This window comes from Mustela erminea, chromosome 7 (genome assembly GCF_009829155.1).
Source record: "Mustela erminea isolate mMusErm1 chromosome 7, mMusErm1.Pri, whole genome shotgun sequence".
Taxonomy (NCBI): domain Eukaryota; kingdom Metazoa; phylum Chordata; class Mammalia; order Carnivora; family Mustelidae; genus Mustela; species Mustela erminea.
The window spans coordinates 101503785-101522015 of record NC_045620.1 but is presented as its reverse complement, the minus strand read 5'-3'; the positions used below and the strand labels follow the sequence as shown (position 1 = coordinate 101522015).

General features: G+C 43.8%; 1 protein-coding gene across 1 annotated transcript in view; it reads right to left on the bottom strand.

Moving 5' to 3' along the window:
* Positions 1-5799: 5799 nt before the first annotated feature.
* The window catches only part of USP39 (ubiquitin specific peptidase 39), a 28701-nt gene continuing 16269 nt past the window's right edge, over positions 5800-18231 (bottom strand). Inside the window, exons 10-13 of the mRNA XM_032352656.1 lie at positions 12851-12993; positions 8842-8977; positions 7602-7688; positions 5800-6312 (exon numbers count right to left, since the gene is read on the bottom strand). Of these exons, the coding sequence (XP_032208547.1) occupies positions 6265-6312; positions 7602-7688; positions 8842-8977; positions 12851-12993 (414 nt within the window). The 3' untranslated portion in view covers positions 5800-6264. The remainder of the gene's footprint in view (positions 6313-7601; positions 7689-8841; positions 8978-12850; positions 12994-18231) is intronic.

Here is an 18231-nt window from a genome sequence, read left to right as displayed (position 1 = left end):
TCACTTTCTAATGGAAATGTTATATTTTGGGGGCTTAAGAGCCCAAATTAGTTCAATTATAAAACAATAAAGATAGTTACTCTCATGTCCCAATTTAAAATCTACAACATAATCATTGTAACATTTTATCACAAATCATTCCAAACTTTTCTCTACACATATACAAAAATATATGTAACATATTTTTTTTTCTTTAGACTTTATTTATTTATTCAAGAGAGAGAGAGGCAAAGAAGGAGAGAGGGAAGCAGAGTCCCCACTGTGCAGGGAGCCTGACTCTAGGCCAATCCTAGGATATGACCTGAGCCAAAGGCAGCTGCTTAACTGACGAAGCCACCCAGGCACCCCTATATATAACAAATCTACAAAAATGGAAACATTCTGCATCTGCTTTGTAAACTGAGTAACTGCTTTGTTCATTTAAAACTAATCTTTCTGGGGGCACCTGGTGGCTTAGTCTGTTGAGTGGCTGGCTCTTAGTTTCAGCTCAGGTGGTGATCTTGGGGGTTTGGGGATAAAGCCCCGCCTCTCTGTGCTCAGCAGGGAGTCTGCATAAGATTTCCTCCCCCTCTCTCTCTGAAATGAATAAATAGATCTTTTTTTAAATTAAAATAAAAAATAATAAATAATACAATATTTCCAGGGACTCCTGGTTGGTTGAGTTGGTGAAGCTCACAACCTTTTTTTTTTTTTTTAAGATTTTATTTATTTATTTGACAGAGAGAGAGCACAAGTAAGCAGAGCAGCAGGCAGAGGGAGAGAGAGAAGCAGGCTCTCTGCTAAGCAGAGAGCGATGAGCCACTCAGGCGCCCCGAAGATTGCAACTCTTGATCTCAGGGTTATGAGCTTGAGCCCCAGGTTGGGTGTAGAGATTATTTAAAAATAAAATCTTAGGGGGACCTGGGTGGCTCAGTGGGTTAAAGCCCCTGCCTTCAGCTCAGGTCATGATCCCAGGGTCCTGGGATCGAGCCCCGAGTTGGGCTCTATGCTCAGCGGGGAGCCTGCTTCCCCACCCCCCTGCTCTCTGCCTGTCTCTCTGCCTACTTGTGACTTCTCTCTGCCAAATAAATAAATATTTCTTTAAAAAAAATCTTAAAAAATAAAGTTAAATAAAATAAAATAAAAAATAATTGACTTTTTCCTTCAAGTCAATTGCAAGATATGAAATTTGGGGGATGAAAACTATGTACATCTTTACTTCTACTAGAGGTTGTATCACACACTACCCCTCTGTACCAGCCACATAGGCTTCTATCCCAGTAACAAACATGTGCCTCTTCTCTACTCCCACCAACACTCAGTATTAGCAATCTTTCAAATCTTTGCTAATCCAAAATGTAAAAACAACCTCCCTGTTTGTTCTATTTTCCCTTTCTTCGGTTACGAAGTAAACACTTTTTTACATATTTATTGGCCATTTATATTTTATCTTTTGTGAAATGCCTATTGGGGTTTTTGCTCAATTTTCCATAGAAGTATTCTTTTTTTTTTTTTTTTTTTAAGATTTTATTTATTTGAGATAGAGTATGCATGAGCAGTGGGGAGGGGTAGTGGGAAGGGCCAGAAGAATGGGTAGCAGATTCCCCACTGAGCAGGGAGCCTGACCACAACCACACGGGGCTCCATCCCAGGAGCCTGGGATCATGACCCGAGCCGAAGGCAGATGCTAAACTGACTGAGTCACGCTGCTTGTGAGCCCCAGGAGTATTCTCTTTTTTATCAGTAAAAATATATTAGGTATATTCTTTACTGTTCTGTAAGTTGTAAAACTCATCCTGTCTTATGTCTTTTACCTTTAGGTTATGTGTCCCATGTATCTGTCTTTTCCTTTGTGTTTTCTGGCTAAGAAGACACAAATTCCACTTCTCTCTCATGTGCTGGTCAGACCAGACAGAGCCTGAGGTCTCCAAACCAGAAGCCTGTGACCCCAGTTCAGACAGCAGTGGTGGAAGCACATGTCACCCACAAAGGCCCTAAAGCTTCTGCACACAGAGTCAGCTCTGAGCAGTGGTTCTAAACATTTCAGGCAACAGTGTCTATTGTCATTATCTTGGGTGGGTTTAAAGCAACAAAATCTGGGCACCTGGGTGGCTCAGTTAAGTGTCTGTCTTTGGCTCAGGTCATGATCTCAGGGGCCTGGGATCAAGCCCCACATTGGGCTTTCTGCTCAACAAGGAGTTTGCTTCTCCCTCTGCCCCTTTCCTCACTCATGTTCTCTCTTCCTCTCAAATAAATAGATGAATAAATAAATACAATCTTTAAAAAGTAGACAAAATCTGATCCTGGAGTTTCAGGATAAAGTCCCGCATTGGGCACCCTGCTCAGCAGGCAGCCTACTTCTCCCTTTGATGCTCCCCACCTCATGCTCCCCCACTCTCAAAAAATCTTAAAAAAAAAAAAAAAAGAAGAAGAAGACAAAATCATTTGTGCAAAACAAAGCTACAGAGAACACAGACTTAGCACTATATCACTTGCCCCATGAACATTAAGTTAGCAGCTGAGTTTTAAGCGCCAAGCATTTATGTAGGGCTGGGCACAAAAAAACAGTTCCTGTCTGCCCTTTGGGAACTTAGAGCCTAGTTGGGAAGACAGACATTAATCACAGAATCACAGCAGGAAAAGAAAGGAACACCAAAGGTATATGTGTTACCACTCAGAGACACGCATGGTACTGAGGAGGTGGGAGAGGTCAGAGAGGCAAAGGAAGAGCAAGTTAAAAGGGAGAGAGCATCCCTAGCAAAGGAAGCAGATGGCAGAAAGGCCTGCATCTTATGGCCCATCTGAGCAATGGAAGGAAAGACAGGGAGCCTGGGACTGATGACCAGGAGAAACTTCCCAAGTCCCGAGGCTGAGAGGCTAAGGATTTCCATCTAAGAGCCAATAAACTGTCTTCAGTGGGAAATCAGGGTATACGGGAGAAATAACTTGGTTAGGTGTGCGCTTTAAAGGATTGGTCTGGCCGAAGTGTGAATGAATAGGGAGAAGCGGACACAAGAAGGGGCGGAGACCTGTTAGACCATTGTAAACGGAAGTTAGTGATAGCTTAAACTAGGATGAGAGTGGCTGAGGGCCTGTGCCGAAGTCACATGGATCCTGGAGAACAGCATCAGACTACAGTAAACGTAATCAGATGGGGACTCCAGCTGAAGCTGTTGTCCCAGTTGTAGCGTCTTTACTGATGATACAGCACAGCCCTCGGTCCTTGGCCTGCAGCTTTAGCTCTTTTTTCTCCATATCAATTTATAAAGATGACAAGAAATAGTTAGCTTTTACCTGGCAGGACACCTTCACAGCGTTGTCTCAGGACAATGTCAATTCTCCCCCTACCATCATACTGTGCTGGTATCTTGGTCATCCTGACATTCCACAAAACATCACACTTATCCGCTATGCTGATGACAGTATGATGATGCTAACCAATGAGCAGGAAGTGACAAGTTTTTGTTTGTTTGTTTGTTTTTTTAAGATTTTATTTGAGAGAGAGAGAGAGAGGAGACCTAGCATGAGTGAGGGGAAGAGCAGAGTGGAAGAGAGAGGGACAGCAGACTCCTTGCTGAGTGTGGACCCCGATGAGGGGCTTGATTCCGGAACCCAAACCAAGAGTCAGACAGTCAACAGCCACCCAGGCACCCCGTGACAAGTACTTAAGCAAACAAGAGGGTGGGATTTAACCCTGAAACAATTCAGGGGCCTGCCACCTTGTAAGTTTCTGGGGATCTACAGTGTGGTCTAGAGTACGTCAAAGTATCCCCTCCTTTGTGAAAGTCAAGCTGCTGTAACTCTTAACACTTACCACCTGCCCCACCTGCTTGGGCAGGTCCAAAGAAAAAGGGCACAGTGCATGGTAGCCTTTTTTAGCTTTTGGAGAGAACATATACTACATTAGGGTGTGCTACTTTAACTCAGAGACCGCAGTAGAGCTACTAGTTTCAAAGGGAGGCCAGGACAAGAAGTTTCTAAAGCTCAAGTCGTAAGATAGACTGCTCTACTCCTTGCACCTAAGGATCCAGGCTGGCCGAAATTTTGAAGTGTCCTTGGCAAATGGGAACACTGAATGGAGCCTCTGGCAAGAACCACCAGGAGAATCACAGTGCAAAATTTCAGGATTTGGGGACAAGTCTATGCCCTCATCTTCTGCAGATACATATTCTCCTTCTGAGAAACAGCTTTTGGCTAGCTAGTGGGCCATAACAGATTGAGCACCTAAACACGGGCTAACAGGTGACCATGCAAACTGCATCTCCTGCACTCATGAACCTGCTGTGGTCTGACTCAACGAGCCCCAATGTTGGCCAAGTGCGGCTGCAAGCTACCATTAAATGGGTAGTCTATTAAATCAACCTCAGGCAGGGCCAAAAGGCACAAGTTACATGAGCAGGTGGCCCACATTCCTCTAAGACCAACTCCTGTTGCATTGCCTCCCCGGGCGTTCCTTAAGACCAGCTGACCAAGGAAGATGAAACGCAAGCCTGGTGTACGGACGGATTCGTACAAAATACTGGTCAGGCTGCAAGTGGACAGCTGCAGTACTTCGTCCCTATTCAGGGTGACAGTGGAGGACAGTGGTGAAGGGAAATCCTCTAGTGGGCTTAACTGCAAACAGTATACTGGGTTGCTTACTGTGTTTGGAGTGTGAGACAGCCAAAAGTTCAGACCTCAACTAATTCATGGGCAGTTGTCAACGGCGGAGTTGGATGGTCAGGGATTCAGAATGAGCAGGATCATAAAACTGGTGAAAAGGAAGTCTGACGATGAGGTCTAAGGACAGACTCCTTGAATATACTATATAGATCTATTACATTACACTATATATACTATATACCGTATATATGCTACACGTATTACTACAGTAACATAATAAACATACTTTGCAAGTACTTGTTTTGCATCTGAATGGCTGCCAAAGGCATCTGCTGCAGAGGAGACCCTTAATAATGAGGTTTATACGAGTGACATGACCTGTGGAATGCCAGCCAACAGCCTTTCTCCAGTGCTTGCCCAGTGAGCTTGTGAGCCACCACGGCAGCAACAGAGGCTCCACATGAGCTCAACAACCTGGACTTCCCCATACCCTGACCTGAGCAGTACTTCTGCTGAACAGCTGATCTGCCAACAGCAGGAATGAACAGTGAGTGCCCAGTAAGGCACTATTCCTTGTGAGCATCGGCTAGGCATGTGGTGCAGGCGGATGACATCATCTATTCTGGAGGCATGGATCTGACCTCAGAGGACACGGGCCTAGCACTGAGTCCTGAGGAATCTCAACTTTTAACAGCCAGAGAGAGGAAGAGGAGTCAGCAAGGGACATCCTGAAGTTGTCAAAGAGCTAACAGCAAACAGCGACAGCACTGACTTCCAGAAGTCCAGGTTGCTCCTACCTCCCTATGGGACCTCGCTGTGGGTGACTGACTGCCACCAGCAGCTGTGTCTTTACATCGCCCACATTTTAGGCCTGCCACAGTGCTTCTCCAGGCTGGTCCTCATCAACAGCTGAGCTTGAAGAAAGCCTTTTCCGCTTGATTCTTCTCATCAACAAGCTTTGCTCTGCGCGGGCCTGGCTGAGACTCTCAGAACTGTGCTGCAGTCCAAGATCCCACCTGCCTGCCTGCCCTCCTCCTTCCCCCACACGGCCTTGCATGCACTCAGCCTGAAGCCACCCACCTCCACACTTCTAGTTAAGCACAGGAATTTATTGCTTTAGTCAGATACTTTGTTACCTGGAGACAAAATGCATCCTAAATGACACACCACCCACAAGCTGACAACAGCCTAAGGGAAGGATATAAAACAAGAGGCTGGTTTAAAAACAGGAAAACATTTAATCCATTCCAATACACATCAGGAAATGAACTGAACCACAGGAAAAACACCTATGATGGAAGGACATTACTGGCTTCATGCTCTTATTCCTAGAACCCTGAGGCTCTGATACGGAGAAGACATTATCTTGTCCTTCAGATACTCCCAGAAGCCCAGAAAGAAATTACACACATCTGTTACAGAGTTCTGGCCTGCTGAAGCTAGAGGGGAGCTAGACAGGAAGGAGAAAGGATCATTAATCTATAATCAACTGATCAGAGAATAGCTGGGTGACGGTGCAGAGCCATCCCAGGTGTGTGGGCCCCTCTGATGCCCTGGGGTGAACCTGAACCCACAAAACGGGTTAGCTCAGGGAATGTGCCAGTTGGCCCATGGTCAGCTACAGTTTTGGTATTATTACACCTTCAGCCAAAGCCCTGGGGAGCAAAACCCAAAACTCCTCCTTCAAGCCCCCTGCTGGTTGGTTTCATCATTATCTCGCCTCTTCCAAATCTGTAAGAAATGAAAACAACAGACATGTAGGAGGTGGCACTCAATCCACACGCATTTACCACGTACCTGTTCTATCCTAGGTGAGGGACAGCCCCTCGCTCCAGATCCATATTTTGGCTGTCCCCTGAAACGAACCCCATCCTCCTTCAGAAATTACCCCTTTTTTGATTTTTATCTTTCTACCCATCCCCCTCTCCTTACCTTCTATGCCAAACTAGCTTTCTAAAAAAGAACTTCTGGTTAAGACTAGACATAGACAAACAGACAAAGTCACTAAAGAGTTCTCTCTAGAATGGGAAGTGTCTCCATTCGTTTTTACAAAGCTATAGCTTTTTGACACCAGGGAACAAGGTCGTGAAAAGAGCAGGATGCGGTGTGGCGCTGCCTTTTCTACCGTCTTGGATCTCTGCGCTTTTTGCAGAACCTCCAACAGCCCTTGGTTGGGACAGAGCAGCCCAAGGTGCGCGAGCTCTGTGCCCTGGAGGAACCTTTGTGAAGAGGATCCAGCGATACAACTGCTATTTTCATTGGGACACAAGTGGCAGTTACTAATTATGATGACTGTACTTTTGGATTTGCTGCACCTTTTTTTATAGTAAGATACCAAATGCTTAATAAGGATGTTTTATTTAACCCACTAAGCAGATATCAAAGGGAGCATTTTAAAGAGAATTCCACCTCTCTGAAAAATGGGTCAAATTCTTGAATTCAACATACTCAGTGTGTTTGTAAGCTTATGGTATGACAAGACAAAACAAAGCTATAGGTTTTTCTTAGTCTCTGTCTTCCTTCTATGCCAGGTACCAGGGCAGTTACAAAGAGAAACAGAGATACTCTGCTCCATAAGCTCTCAATCCAATAGAGAGAACATTAAAATACTAAGGTTGGTGCTCTAGTAAAGGCATGCAGAAAGCACTCTGAGGTCACAAAGAGCACTAACTTGGCCTGGGATGCTGGGGACAGCTTCAGAGCCAACTCCTAGTTAGGGTCCTGATGATTCTGGGCTCTCCCTCCTTGAAACCTCTGCAAAACTAACCGGCCACACATATAACCTCCTTGCTCATCCATAAACCTTCCATGCTTCCCAGCCCTTCTCTTTTCTAGCAATCACCCCTGGGCTCTCAGGGCCATATAATCTGGCCCCATCTTACTCCTCCGAGCATCCCAAGAAGTACCCAGCCTAACAAAGGGTTTAACTCCATCCCACTTCCTGCCTTCACCCACATCATTCCTCTCACTGGCCCCATACCCTCTCTGTTCAGCACACACCAAGTTCGTGGCTAACCCACCTGAATGTAAGCCTCTGAAAGCGTGATCATCTGGGGAAGGATGTCAGTCACCTGCAGGTCTTGTAATTCATACCATTTGCCCGTCCCCTGCAAAAAGTATGAAGGGATGGGTTAGTGTGCTCCCTAAAACCAAAAGGTGTAGGACAGGACTGCAGCAAAAAGTGAGAAAAATCAGAATAACCATTAGACCACCACTCGGCAAGAGTAATAATTAAGAGGGTGCATGGCTTCTGCTTGGCATTATTTGATTTAAAGAGCTTTTGGGGTGCTGGCTCTTGGTTTCTGCTCAGGTCATGATCTCCCAATGATGAGATCAAGCCCTGTGTTGGGCTCTGCATTTAGCACATAGTCTGTTTAGGATTCTCTCTGCACCCCTCCCATCTCTCAAATAAATACATTTTCTTAAAGGATACAAGTGAGCTGAACACACATTAAGCAGTTGGCATACTTTCTAGCACACAGTGAAACGCTGGATAAACAGAGCTACTTATTACACAGTCCCAGAAGACTAGTCAAATTAAAACAATTTGTGCTAATAATCTGTGTGATACCAAATATATCTTAAGTACATGTTTCATCCATTTTTAGCTTAAGACAAATTCAGAAGTGTTTTTAGCTAAAGAAACCTTTAGAGCAGTGCTTCATAAACTTTAATTACATACCAGAGGGTCTTGTTTAAAATGCAGATTCCGATTCAGGAGGTTTGGGTGGAGCCTAGGATTCTGCATTCCTAGCAAGTTCTCCTGTATATCAATGCTGCTAGCTGGAGAATGCCACTTCAGGTGGTAAGGCTCTAGTCTGGTACAGAGGTGCTCAACCTTAGCTGCACAGTGGAATCTCCTGGATAATTTAACACCATGCTGCCTGCTTCCCACCTCCAGATAATCTAATGCAATCTCTCAAGTCTGACTTGAGCCAGATAATACTTCACTATGGGGCTGCCTGGGCATTACAGGATATTTAGCAGCAGCCCCAGCCTCTATTCCAGGTGAAACCCAACAGGCACAAATTACACTGTTCTAACCTAACTGGCCTGGAATGGCCCAGGTGCCAGGATTTTAAAATCTCCCCAGGTGAGTACAACATGCGGCCAAAATTGAGAACCACTGCCTGAAACTAACCACTAATGACTGACAGCTCTATTACTTGAAGAACAGCAAGGTCAAGGCCAAGACTGGGCAAACTGAAGAGAGCTGCCCACTGAAATGCCAAAGGCAAAAGCACCATTTCTGCCACTCACATGATGAAGCACATGGATCCGGTAGGAGCCCTCCGAGGGCTTGCCGTCATGGACAATGTTGGCAATGAGGTCGTATGTGGTATTCTTGTGCACTGCTTGTACTTCCTCAGACAGGTACTCTCTCAGATCCACATTTCTAGTGATGATGACAATAAAGCCACAAGATCAGACAAAGGCTATGGAGGTCAGGGAAACAGTCCTACATCAATGGACCACAGAGCTACTGAACCCTATTTTAGGAGCCCAGATCTAGGTAGGCCTGCAGAGCCTTAGAAGCCCAGGCTGGTGGAAATTCACATCATTTACCACAAGCATGAGACAAACTAGAAAGACTGGCTCTACAGGGAAAGCACACTAAAAAAGGGAGGTCTGGCCATCAAAGATGCGGGGCCTCACAACATTCAGATTAGAACTGGAATGAGGGCTTCTGCCGCTTCAGAGATACATGGGAATCTGAGCAGGTACAAAGCGCAAGGCTATTTGAGGATATGAAAAGAGTGTCACCATCTCCTCTAAGATAGTGAGGATTAAGGGAGACATGACTAACACGCTGCCCTCTCTCCGAATACCATAGCCGCAGTGTTCATTTGATGCTGGGTCCCTAGCCTCTGGCTATGGAAGGTCTGACCGCATGATTCTGTGAGTTGCCACTGTATACAATCATTTTCACAATTTCAACATGGCAAAATGGGCAAATGAGCAGCTTCAGCACGGAAGGGGAATTTACTCAAGGTAAAGAAGAAAAGCAGCTAGAACCAGGCCCTGGAGAAGCAGCAAGATCCAAGAGACCGGCATGACCTCTTTTCTGTTTCTGACACTGATTTTGTTTTTTCCCCCTCTTTTGGCAGCCCCACTTTCTCTTCTTTAGGTGACCCACCCTGGCTACTCTACAGCTTCCCAATTTTTCAGTTCTGGTTGCCAAAAAAAACTACTGACTACGTTCCTGCAACTGGGACTGCAAAATATTTTATTGTGAATACCTTAACATTCCCTTTCAAATACAGAGAAGCACTCAATCTCCTTTCGTGTTTTATGTGTTGGATTCTAACCATCAGTTGAAGCATAAATGTATATACCAGTTACTGCAAAACCAAGTGCTATAGTAAATGTCAACTATGAAAATGGGAAAAAGACAATTGTGACGAAATTTCCTTAGTTAAAACTATACAACAGAAACAGAGTGATCGTGAACATGCATAAGAGAATGTATCATATTTCTAATCTCTCTAGAACTGACATGCCATCTCATGTACTACCATTCAAGATATGAACTCCAATAATGTCATCCATGAAGGATTCACAGGAAATGCTAACCGCAGTCATGGCCATGGTCACTTCCAGATGGATATCTCCCTCTGAATTATAGACTGTGAATACATTGCCTGTCCAAAAATACAAAAACTCTTCTATGTAAACATTGTCGTAATAAAGGAACATGTAACTTTGTTCCAATTACATCAGGGAGATTTCTACCTGTTAGAGATAGCTCTTTATTTCTGCAGCTTAACAGAGTACCATATAGACTGCAAGGCAACATTTATTGTTAAAGATAATCTGAATAGTAGTTGAAGGAAATCCATATGAGTTCCAGAGAGCCAGAAGACCTGCTGGCTGCTAAGAGTGGTCTTCTCCAGCTGCCTCTCCTCGGCTTTAACAAGACCTGTCCAGACTTGTTTATCCAAACAAGTCCTAGAGAATCTTCAGGAGTATAAATACTCATGTTTTCATGACTAAACCAAAACCGTTTAGTGATAAAAGGGAATGAATACACGTTAAATCATTTTGTTTTAGAAAACAGCCAAAGGCTCCCACCACACTCTTCTCCCAATCAGAACAGTCCAATTCAGAGAACACCTAACTAGCTGGAAGTGCAGCTCTAATCCTGTGCTCCAGAAACCCTAACCCCAGATGAGCAAAGGGCACCTAATCACCGCAAGTGTGATCAGTCTCTAGTAAAACGATGTATTATGAATAAAACACAGAAGAAAAATCAGGTAGGAAAAGGTTCCTTTTTGAAAGTGGAGACTTCAGGGGCGCCTGGGTGGCTCAGTCGATGGAGCATCTGACTCTTGGTTTTGGCTCAAGTCATGATCTCATGGGTCATGAGATGGAGCCCTGCATCAGGCTCCTTGCTCAGTGTGGAGTCTGCTTGGAATTCTTTCCCTCTTCCTCTCTCTCCCCCTGCTTGCACGTGTGCTTGCTCAATCACTCCTTCTTTCTCGCCTATATACTCTCTCTCTAAAATAAATAAATCTTAAAAAAAAAAAAAAAAAGAGTGGAGACTTTAGCTAATCTAGAACCGTATTACTCCAAAAGTAATTATAGTGCACAAAGCATTTAAAATGCAGGTTTCCGGAATTAGTCTCTAAAAGGATGACTAGCTAAGAATTAATCTTTTTCTCATCTTCTCCAAAGTCAGCTTTCCAAAGAACAAACTAATGAAGTCAGTAACCAAAACCTAAAAGCAACAAGTAGCCAAATAAACATACTCCAGGTGCAACATAAAAGAAAACAATGAGAGAGGCCATTTCTGTGGTGACTAAGCAGGATCTATCATCGATGCATAGTCCTCCTTCCTCCGGAACTGCCCTCTAGTCAAGAACACTCCCTCCTCCCAGGAACACACTGGTGACTGTGGCAATTAACAAGAGTCCAGTTCTGAAAGAGAACCTACTAGATGGACTTCCAAAGAAAGGTTCTCTATGGTCTCACTCAAGGTAGCACAAAGCTGGCTTTCATGTCCCCTAATTTCATTCTGTTCCACAGACAAGATGCTAGTGAAGAACAGGAAGGAAAGTGTGGGAAAAGCAGGTAAGAGATGCTCCTGTAATGCTAACTACAAAGGTGTCCTCTCCTCACCCCCTCAACTGTTCTCAGATTCCTGGTGATCATGGAAACAGGAAAAATAAAATGTTAATCTTGGAAGGACCCCGAGGGTTCACTAGTCCAAGCCTCTCATTTTATCCATGTCAGAGTAACTCCAGAAGATATGCCAACAACCTGCCCAAAGTCTCACAGCTAGAATAACACAGCACTCAGGCCTCTTCACTTTCAGATACTACCCTCTTAAACACTACCCAGAATTAAGAATTGGAACCATTCAAAGGAGAGAACTGGCAGGGCTGGGGTGGTTTGGGCAACTGAGAAATGGAGAAGGATGGAGAGAGAGGGGAAGGAAGGGATGAGCATTTACACATTACAGCTCCCAAACTACTCTGTGAGGGTTTGGGGGAAAAAAACACAAAAAACAAAAAATCTTACTGAGCTAAACATCAAGTTAATCCCATCAAAGATCCACCCAAATCCTTCTCGACAAGAAGCTGCCTTGGGGCTCCTCTCTCACCTAAACGCCAGCAAAGAGACCATCACTCCTCCTGCCAGTCCTACCATGTTCTCAGAGACATCTTCTTCAGAACGTGAAAAACCGTATCTCCTAAGAACTGAAAACCAACTGTCTACCCCCCAAAACAGGAGTTGAGTTAGAAAGTAGTAAAATGAAAGCATCTGGTACAACTCCTCCAAATTTACATTAAAATATTCTTAGAAGTTCATAAAAAGACAACTGCATGATAAACTAAAAATAAGGCCATGTATCAAAATTTATCTTTCTCACCAACAGGCAAGACAAATGTGGAACCTCCCCATTGTCTGTGCCTAACTACAAATACAGAGATGGCAAACAGACGAAAAGACCCTAACTGCTCAGGATCACCTTTGAAGCCAGGCAGAATCCTACCTATCCTGCCCTACTTCCATCAACTGTTTTTCCTACAGTGAAAGACTACATTGCCCAGCAAGCAACAGGAGAGAAGGTAAAAGGACTGCCTCGAGGTAAACATCTAACTTTGAAGTCCTTGAAATATCTGTATCCTTCCAGAAACCCTTAACTTATATAGTGTAGGTAGGCTCTGCTCCCAGCAACCTCTAAGTCCCAAATGATTAACAACACAAAAATATGAAAAGAGTTTCAGGCTCACTCCCCCAAAGAGGAAAGCAGGTTAATACTCACGTAATGGGGAAATTGACAATAGTTGGATTCTTCTCCACAAAGAAATTGTTTTTAGTGAATCTCTTAATACAAAAGATGAGATATGGAGGCAGCTTGGTAAGCTGGAAGCGTTTTAGAAAGTTCTCCTTGTAGGTCTTATATTCCTAGACAAAGTGAGAAGGAAATTATCAAATTAGTGCTGGAGTATTGAGGTGGGGCGTGAGTTTTGTTTTGGTTGGATTTTTAAATATAATTCTGCCTTGCACTTAAGAATTCAGAAGACGGGGCGCCTGGGTGGCTCAGATGGTTAAGCGTCTGCCTTCAGCTTGGGTCATGGTCCCGGGGTCCCGTGACTGATCCCCTCTTGGGCTTCCAGCTCAGCAGGGCGTCTGCTTCCCCCTCTGCCATTCCCTGCTGCTCCTGTACTCTCTCCTGCTCTCACTCTCCCCCTCTCAAATAAATAATAATCTTAAAAAAGAAAAAAAATAATTCAGAAGACACCTGATCCCAGAAGCCATGTGAAGGCTTAGGGACAGCCATTAACATTGCCTAAAAGACAACCTACAGGCTGTGTTTATGCCAGCACGTGAGCACACTGCTGAACTCCACCTACAGCAATGTGGGTATCTGTTTCTATAGGGAAAACAAAAATGTCAGATGAAAAAGAGGTTTGTTAAAAACTGCAGAATTAAAAACCACGAGTCTTGGGGTGCCTGGGTGGCCCAGTTGGCTAAGTGTCTGCCTTCAGCTCAGGTCATGCTCCCCAACATCGGGCTCCCTGCTCTGGGAGGACTCTGCTTCTCCCTCCCCCTCTGTCCCTTCCCCAACGCATGCTCTCTGTCATTCTCTCTCTCTCAAATATATAAAGAAAATATTTTCAAAAAATTAAATTAAAATAAAATAAAACCACAAAAGTTTCACTGAATTCAAAGTAGGGAAGGCCCTCCTGACCAAGAGAGGTACATACCCACAAAACAAGTAATTTTTTTTTTTAAGATTTTATTTATTTATTTGACAGAGAGAGATCACAAGTAGGCAGAGATACAGGCAGAGAGAGGGGGAAGCAGGCTCCCTGCTGAGCAGAGAGCCCGATGCGGGGCTCGATCCCAGGGCCCTGAGACCATGACCTGAGCTGGAAGCAGAGGCTTAACCCACTGAGCCACCCAGGCGCCCCAGAATGAGTACTTCTGAAGCAGTGAGGGACCCTGCACTACTGAGGGTATCCCAGCAGATATAAGAGATAAAACTAAAGAAGTCTTAGAAGAAAACATAAGGGTAAATTTTCACGACCTGGGATTTGACAACGGGTTCTTACATATGAAAACAGAAGCACACACTTCAAAAGAACACCTAGACAGTAATTCACCAAACTTAAAACTTCTGTGCTTCAAACGATACCATCAAGAGAGTGAAGACGCGGGGCGCCTGGGTGGCTCAGTGGGTTAATGCCTCTGCCTTCGGCTCAGGTCATGATCCCAGGGTCCTGGGATAGAGCCCCGCATCGGGCTCTCTGCTCAGCCAGGAGCCTGCTTCCTCCTCTCTCTGCCTGCCTCTCTGCTTACTTGTGATCTCTCTCTGTCAAATAAATAAATAAAATCTTTAAAAAAAAAAAAAAAAAAAAAAAGAGAGTGAAGACACAGTCTACAGAAGAGGAGAAAATGTTTGCAAAATCAGATATCTGATAAAGGTCTGGAATCCAGATTATATAAAGCACTCCTACAACTGAATACTAAAAAGATAACCCAGTTAAAATATATCCAAAGGACCTGAACAATTCTCCAAAGGTCCAACAAGCACATGAAAAGATACTCAACAGCATTAGTCACCAGGGAAATACAGCTCAAAACCACACTATGCTACTACGGCACATGGATTAGGGCACCTCTCACCCAGAACACGAACAGTACTGAGTGTCGGTGAAGACGCAGACAAAGTGGAACACGCATACACTGCTGAAAGAGACACAACATGGTACAGCCGCCTTGGAAAACAGCCCGGCAGCTCCTCACTTGGCTAAACGGAAGAGTAACAACAGCCTAGCAGTTTCGCTTCATAATTACCACCCAAGAGAAATGAAAACGCGTTCACAGAACAGCCTGTAGACTACTATCTATGGCAGCATGATTCACAGAAGCCAAAGGGCAGCAACAATCCCAAATGTCCATCAAACTGATGACTGGATAAACAAAATATGGTGTGACCACACAATGGGGTATTATTCGGCCACAAAAAGGAATGAAGTGACACAGGCTACAACACGGATGAACACTGGAAACATTACACTAAGTGAAAGAAGAAAATCACAGAAGACCACACATTACAGGCTTCCACTTAGATGAAACGTCCAGAATAGGCAAATCCTGAAAGACAGAAAGTAGATCAGAAGCTGCCTACAGCTGAGGGAGATGGGGCTGAGAAGGTAACTAAAGGGCAATGAAAACACGAATGATGAAAAGTGTTCTAAAACTGACTCTGTGGACAGAGTAAAAACCATCCAGTTATAAACTTTAAATGGGCTCACTATATGGTATGTGAGTTTTATCACAATAAAGTGGTTATTATCTTTTTTTAAATCAAGTTCCCCTGTCACATGATGAGAAACCTGAGAACGCTGGAGAAATAAGTTTTCCATCTCTATTGCACACATCATAGGCACACCTTTCTGGTAAATTTTTGATCATCTACAGGTATAAGCACTACTGGAAAAAGTATCTTTTTGTTGGATCAAGTATCTTCTGTGTGGCTGAAATAACATACTGTACTAAAAGCAAAAAAAAATTTCCTTAAGATTTTTTTTTAAATTTATTAGATAATAATTTAATAATTTAATTAATTATTTATGAGAGAGAGCATGAAAGAGTGAGCAAGAGCATGAGCGGGGCAGGGGGTGTCAGAGAGAAAAGCGGACTAAGCGGACTCTGCACTGAGCAGGGAGACCAACTCAGGGCTCAATCCCAGGACCCTGAGATCACAACCTGAGCAGAAAGCAGAAGCTTAACCGACTGAGCCACACAGACGCCCCTAACAGTTTTTAAGTAAGCTCTACACCAAAAGTGGGGCTCACACTCACAACCCCAAGATCAAGAGTTGCATGTTCCCCTGACTGAACCAGCCAGGCACCCTCCTCTACCTCGGCCTCCCCCTGAAAATGTTTTTAATCAGGTAAACGCTAAGAAATTTCACTGCCTACATCTGAATCTGTAAACAAGGGGACACAAGAAGCATTCATTTTAATCATCTCAGACTACAGAAGGATTTAATGAATAAATGATATCACAGCCTAGCCTAGCATACAAAGTTTCCTCAGAAGCTCCAGAAAATGTAGGGGAAGAATTTCACCATGGACAGCAGTACCACAATCAGACAGCAAGGAACAATTCAACTACATATCACATTGTAACAGCACTGCTGATCAACTTCACTGGTTTTAAAGTTTTGCTTGCATAACTTAGAAATGTGTTATAATTTCATACTTGCTTAAAAGCTATAGGTATAATGAGCTTATACCAAAGTTTACATTTATACTAATTCAAGTATTATTATAGTAAAAATAAATGCAAATCAATACTGACAACTCAAGGGAATCTTAATATTACTTAAGTTTGAACAGAGATAACAGGGACCAAAAATGGCATGACTGGAAGAGCCAGATGAAAAATCAGAGATTAGATTCTCAGCTCTGTCACTTTAAACCATAAAATAAAGAAACTGACCTAAACGAACCCTAAGGTCTCCCTTTCACCTCCCTAAAATGAAACAAGTCTAAATAGATTAGACATCTTAGGTATCACTGTTACCAATCTCTGTGCATGTGTGTGCACACGTGTGTGTGTGTGAGTGAGAGAGAGAGACAGGCAGCTGCCACTGTCCATGGATATCCAAGGCTTGTGCATAAGCTTGCTTACAGTACCTGACAATGGACTTGGACATTGGACGGAAACAGTGATGGAGGTCAGGGAAGGCATGTTTTAGAGTGCTGGAGTAGCTGCCTAGTTCACAATTCAGCCTTTTCAAGGAAAAGACCCTGTTCACTGGGTCCCTGAACAGAAAGGAAACCTGATTCAAGAGGGCCTTTCAACTCCCTTCAGGGAACCTAGAGCAGTGTGGCAGATGCTGGGCCTTGGAGATAAGGTAACAGCAGTCTGTACAAGAGATAATCAACAGGCCGCCACTTCTGACAAGCCGCTCGCTCTCATTCTGTCCATCTCAAGTCCTGCTCAGTTCAAGTCTCCCTAAGATCCTAAGGAGATGCCAACCAATACAGTTTCTCTTTTAATGAGCTTTTCGTTGGTATTTAGTATCTGAAAACAAAAGACTCTTAGCTAATGAAGAGAAAAGGCAGAAAGGGTTTGGAAGGAGACATTAAATTAAAAAAAATTCTCCCAGTAAAAAACCAAAAGGATTAAAATTTATCTAGCATGAAGAAAGGAATTAAACCAAGAAACAGTTAATTCAGTAGATAAAAAGACACTTTTAACTTCATAAGAAGTAATATTACAGGGGTGCCTGGGTGGTCAGTCATTTAAGTGACTGGGTCTTGATTTTGGCTCAGGTCATGATCTCAGGGTCCTAGGATTGAGTCCTGCACTGGGTCCACACTCAGTGAGCAGTCTGCTTCTCCCTCTCCCTCTGCCACTCCCCTAACCTGCTCATGCTCTAATAAATTAATCTAACGTTTAAAAAAAAAAAGAGTGATGTACAGTTCTCAACAAGACTTACTGTCTCCAGGAACCACTGTTCCCTCTGCTCCTCCCCACCCCTCACCCAGCTTGCAGGTCCACACATACATACGCACATGTGCGCGCACTCTCTCTCTCTCAAATAAATAAGTCAATCTTAAAAAAGAAATGTAATGTGAGGGGTGCCTGGGTGGCTCAGCAGGTTAAAGCCTCTGCCTTCAGCTCAGGTTGTGATTCCAGGGTCCTAGGATCAAGCCCCACATTGGGTTCTCTGCTTGGAAGGGAGCCTGCTTCCCCACCCCTGCCCCCACTGTCTCTCTGCCTGCCCCTCTGCCTACTTGTGATCTCTGTCAAATAAATAAAATCTTTTTAAAATAATTTATTAATTAATTGAAAATTAAAAACAAAAAATAAAAAACGTAATGGGACAGTAAGAACAAATGATTTCATTTTATTTATATTTTAGCTCTATTTTTTCCACTTTAATACTGACACTACTTTTTTTTAAAAGATTTTATTTATTTGACAGAGAGAGAGATCAAAAGTAGGCACAGAGGCAGGCAGAGGGAAAGGGTGAAGCAGGCTTCCTACTGAGCAGAGAGCCCAATGTGGGGCTCGATCCCAGGACCCTGAGATCTGGGCTTGAGCTGAAGGCAGAGGCTTAACCCACTGAGCCACCCAGGCACCCCCTGACGCTACATTTTTTAAAAGATGGGAGTTTTT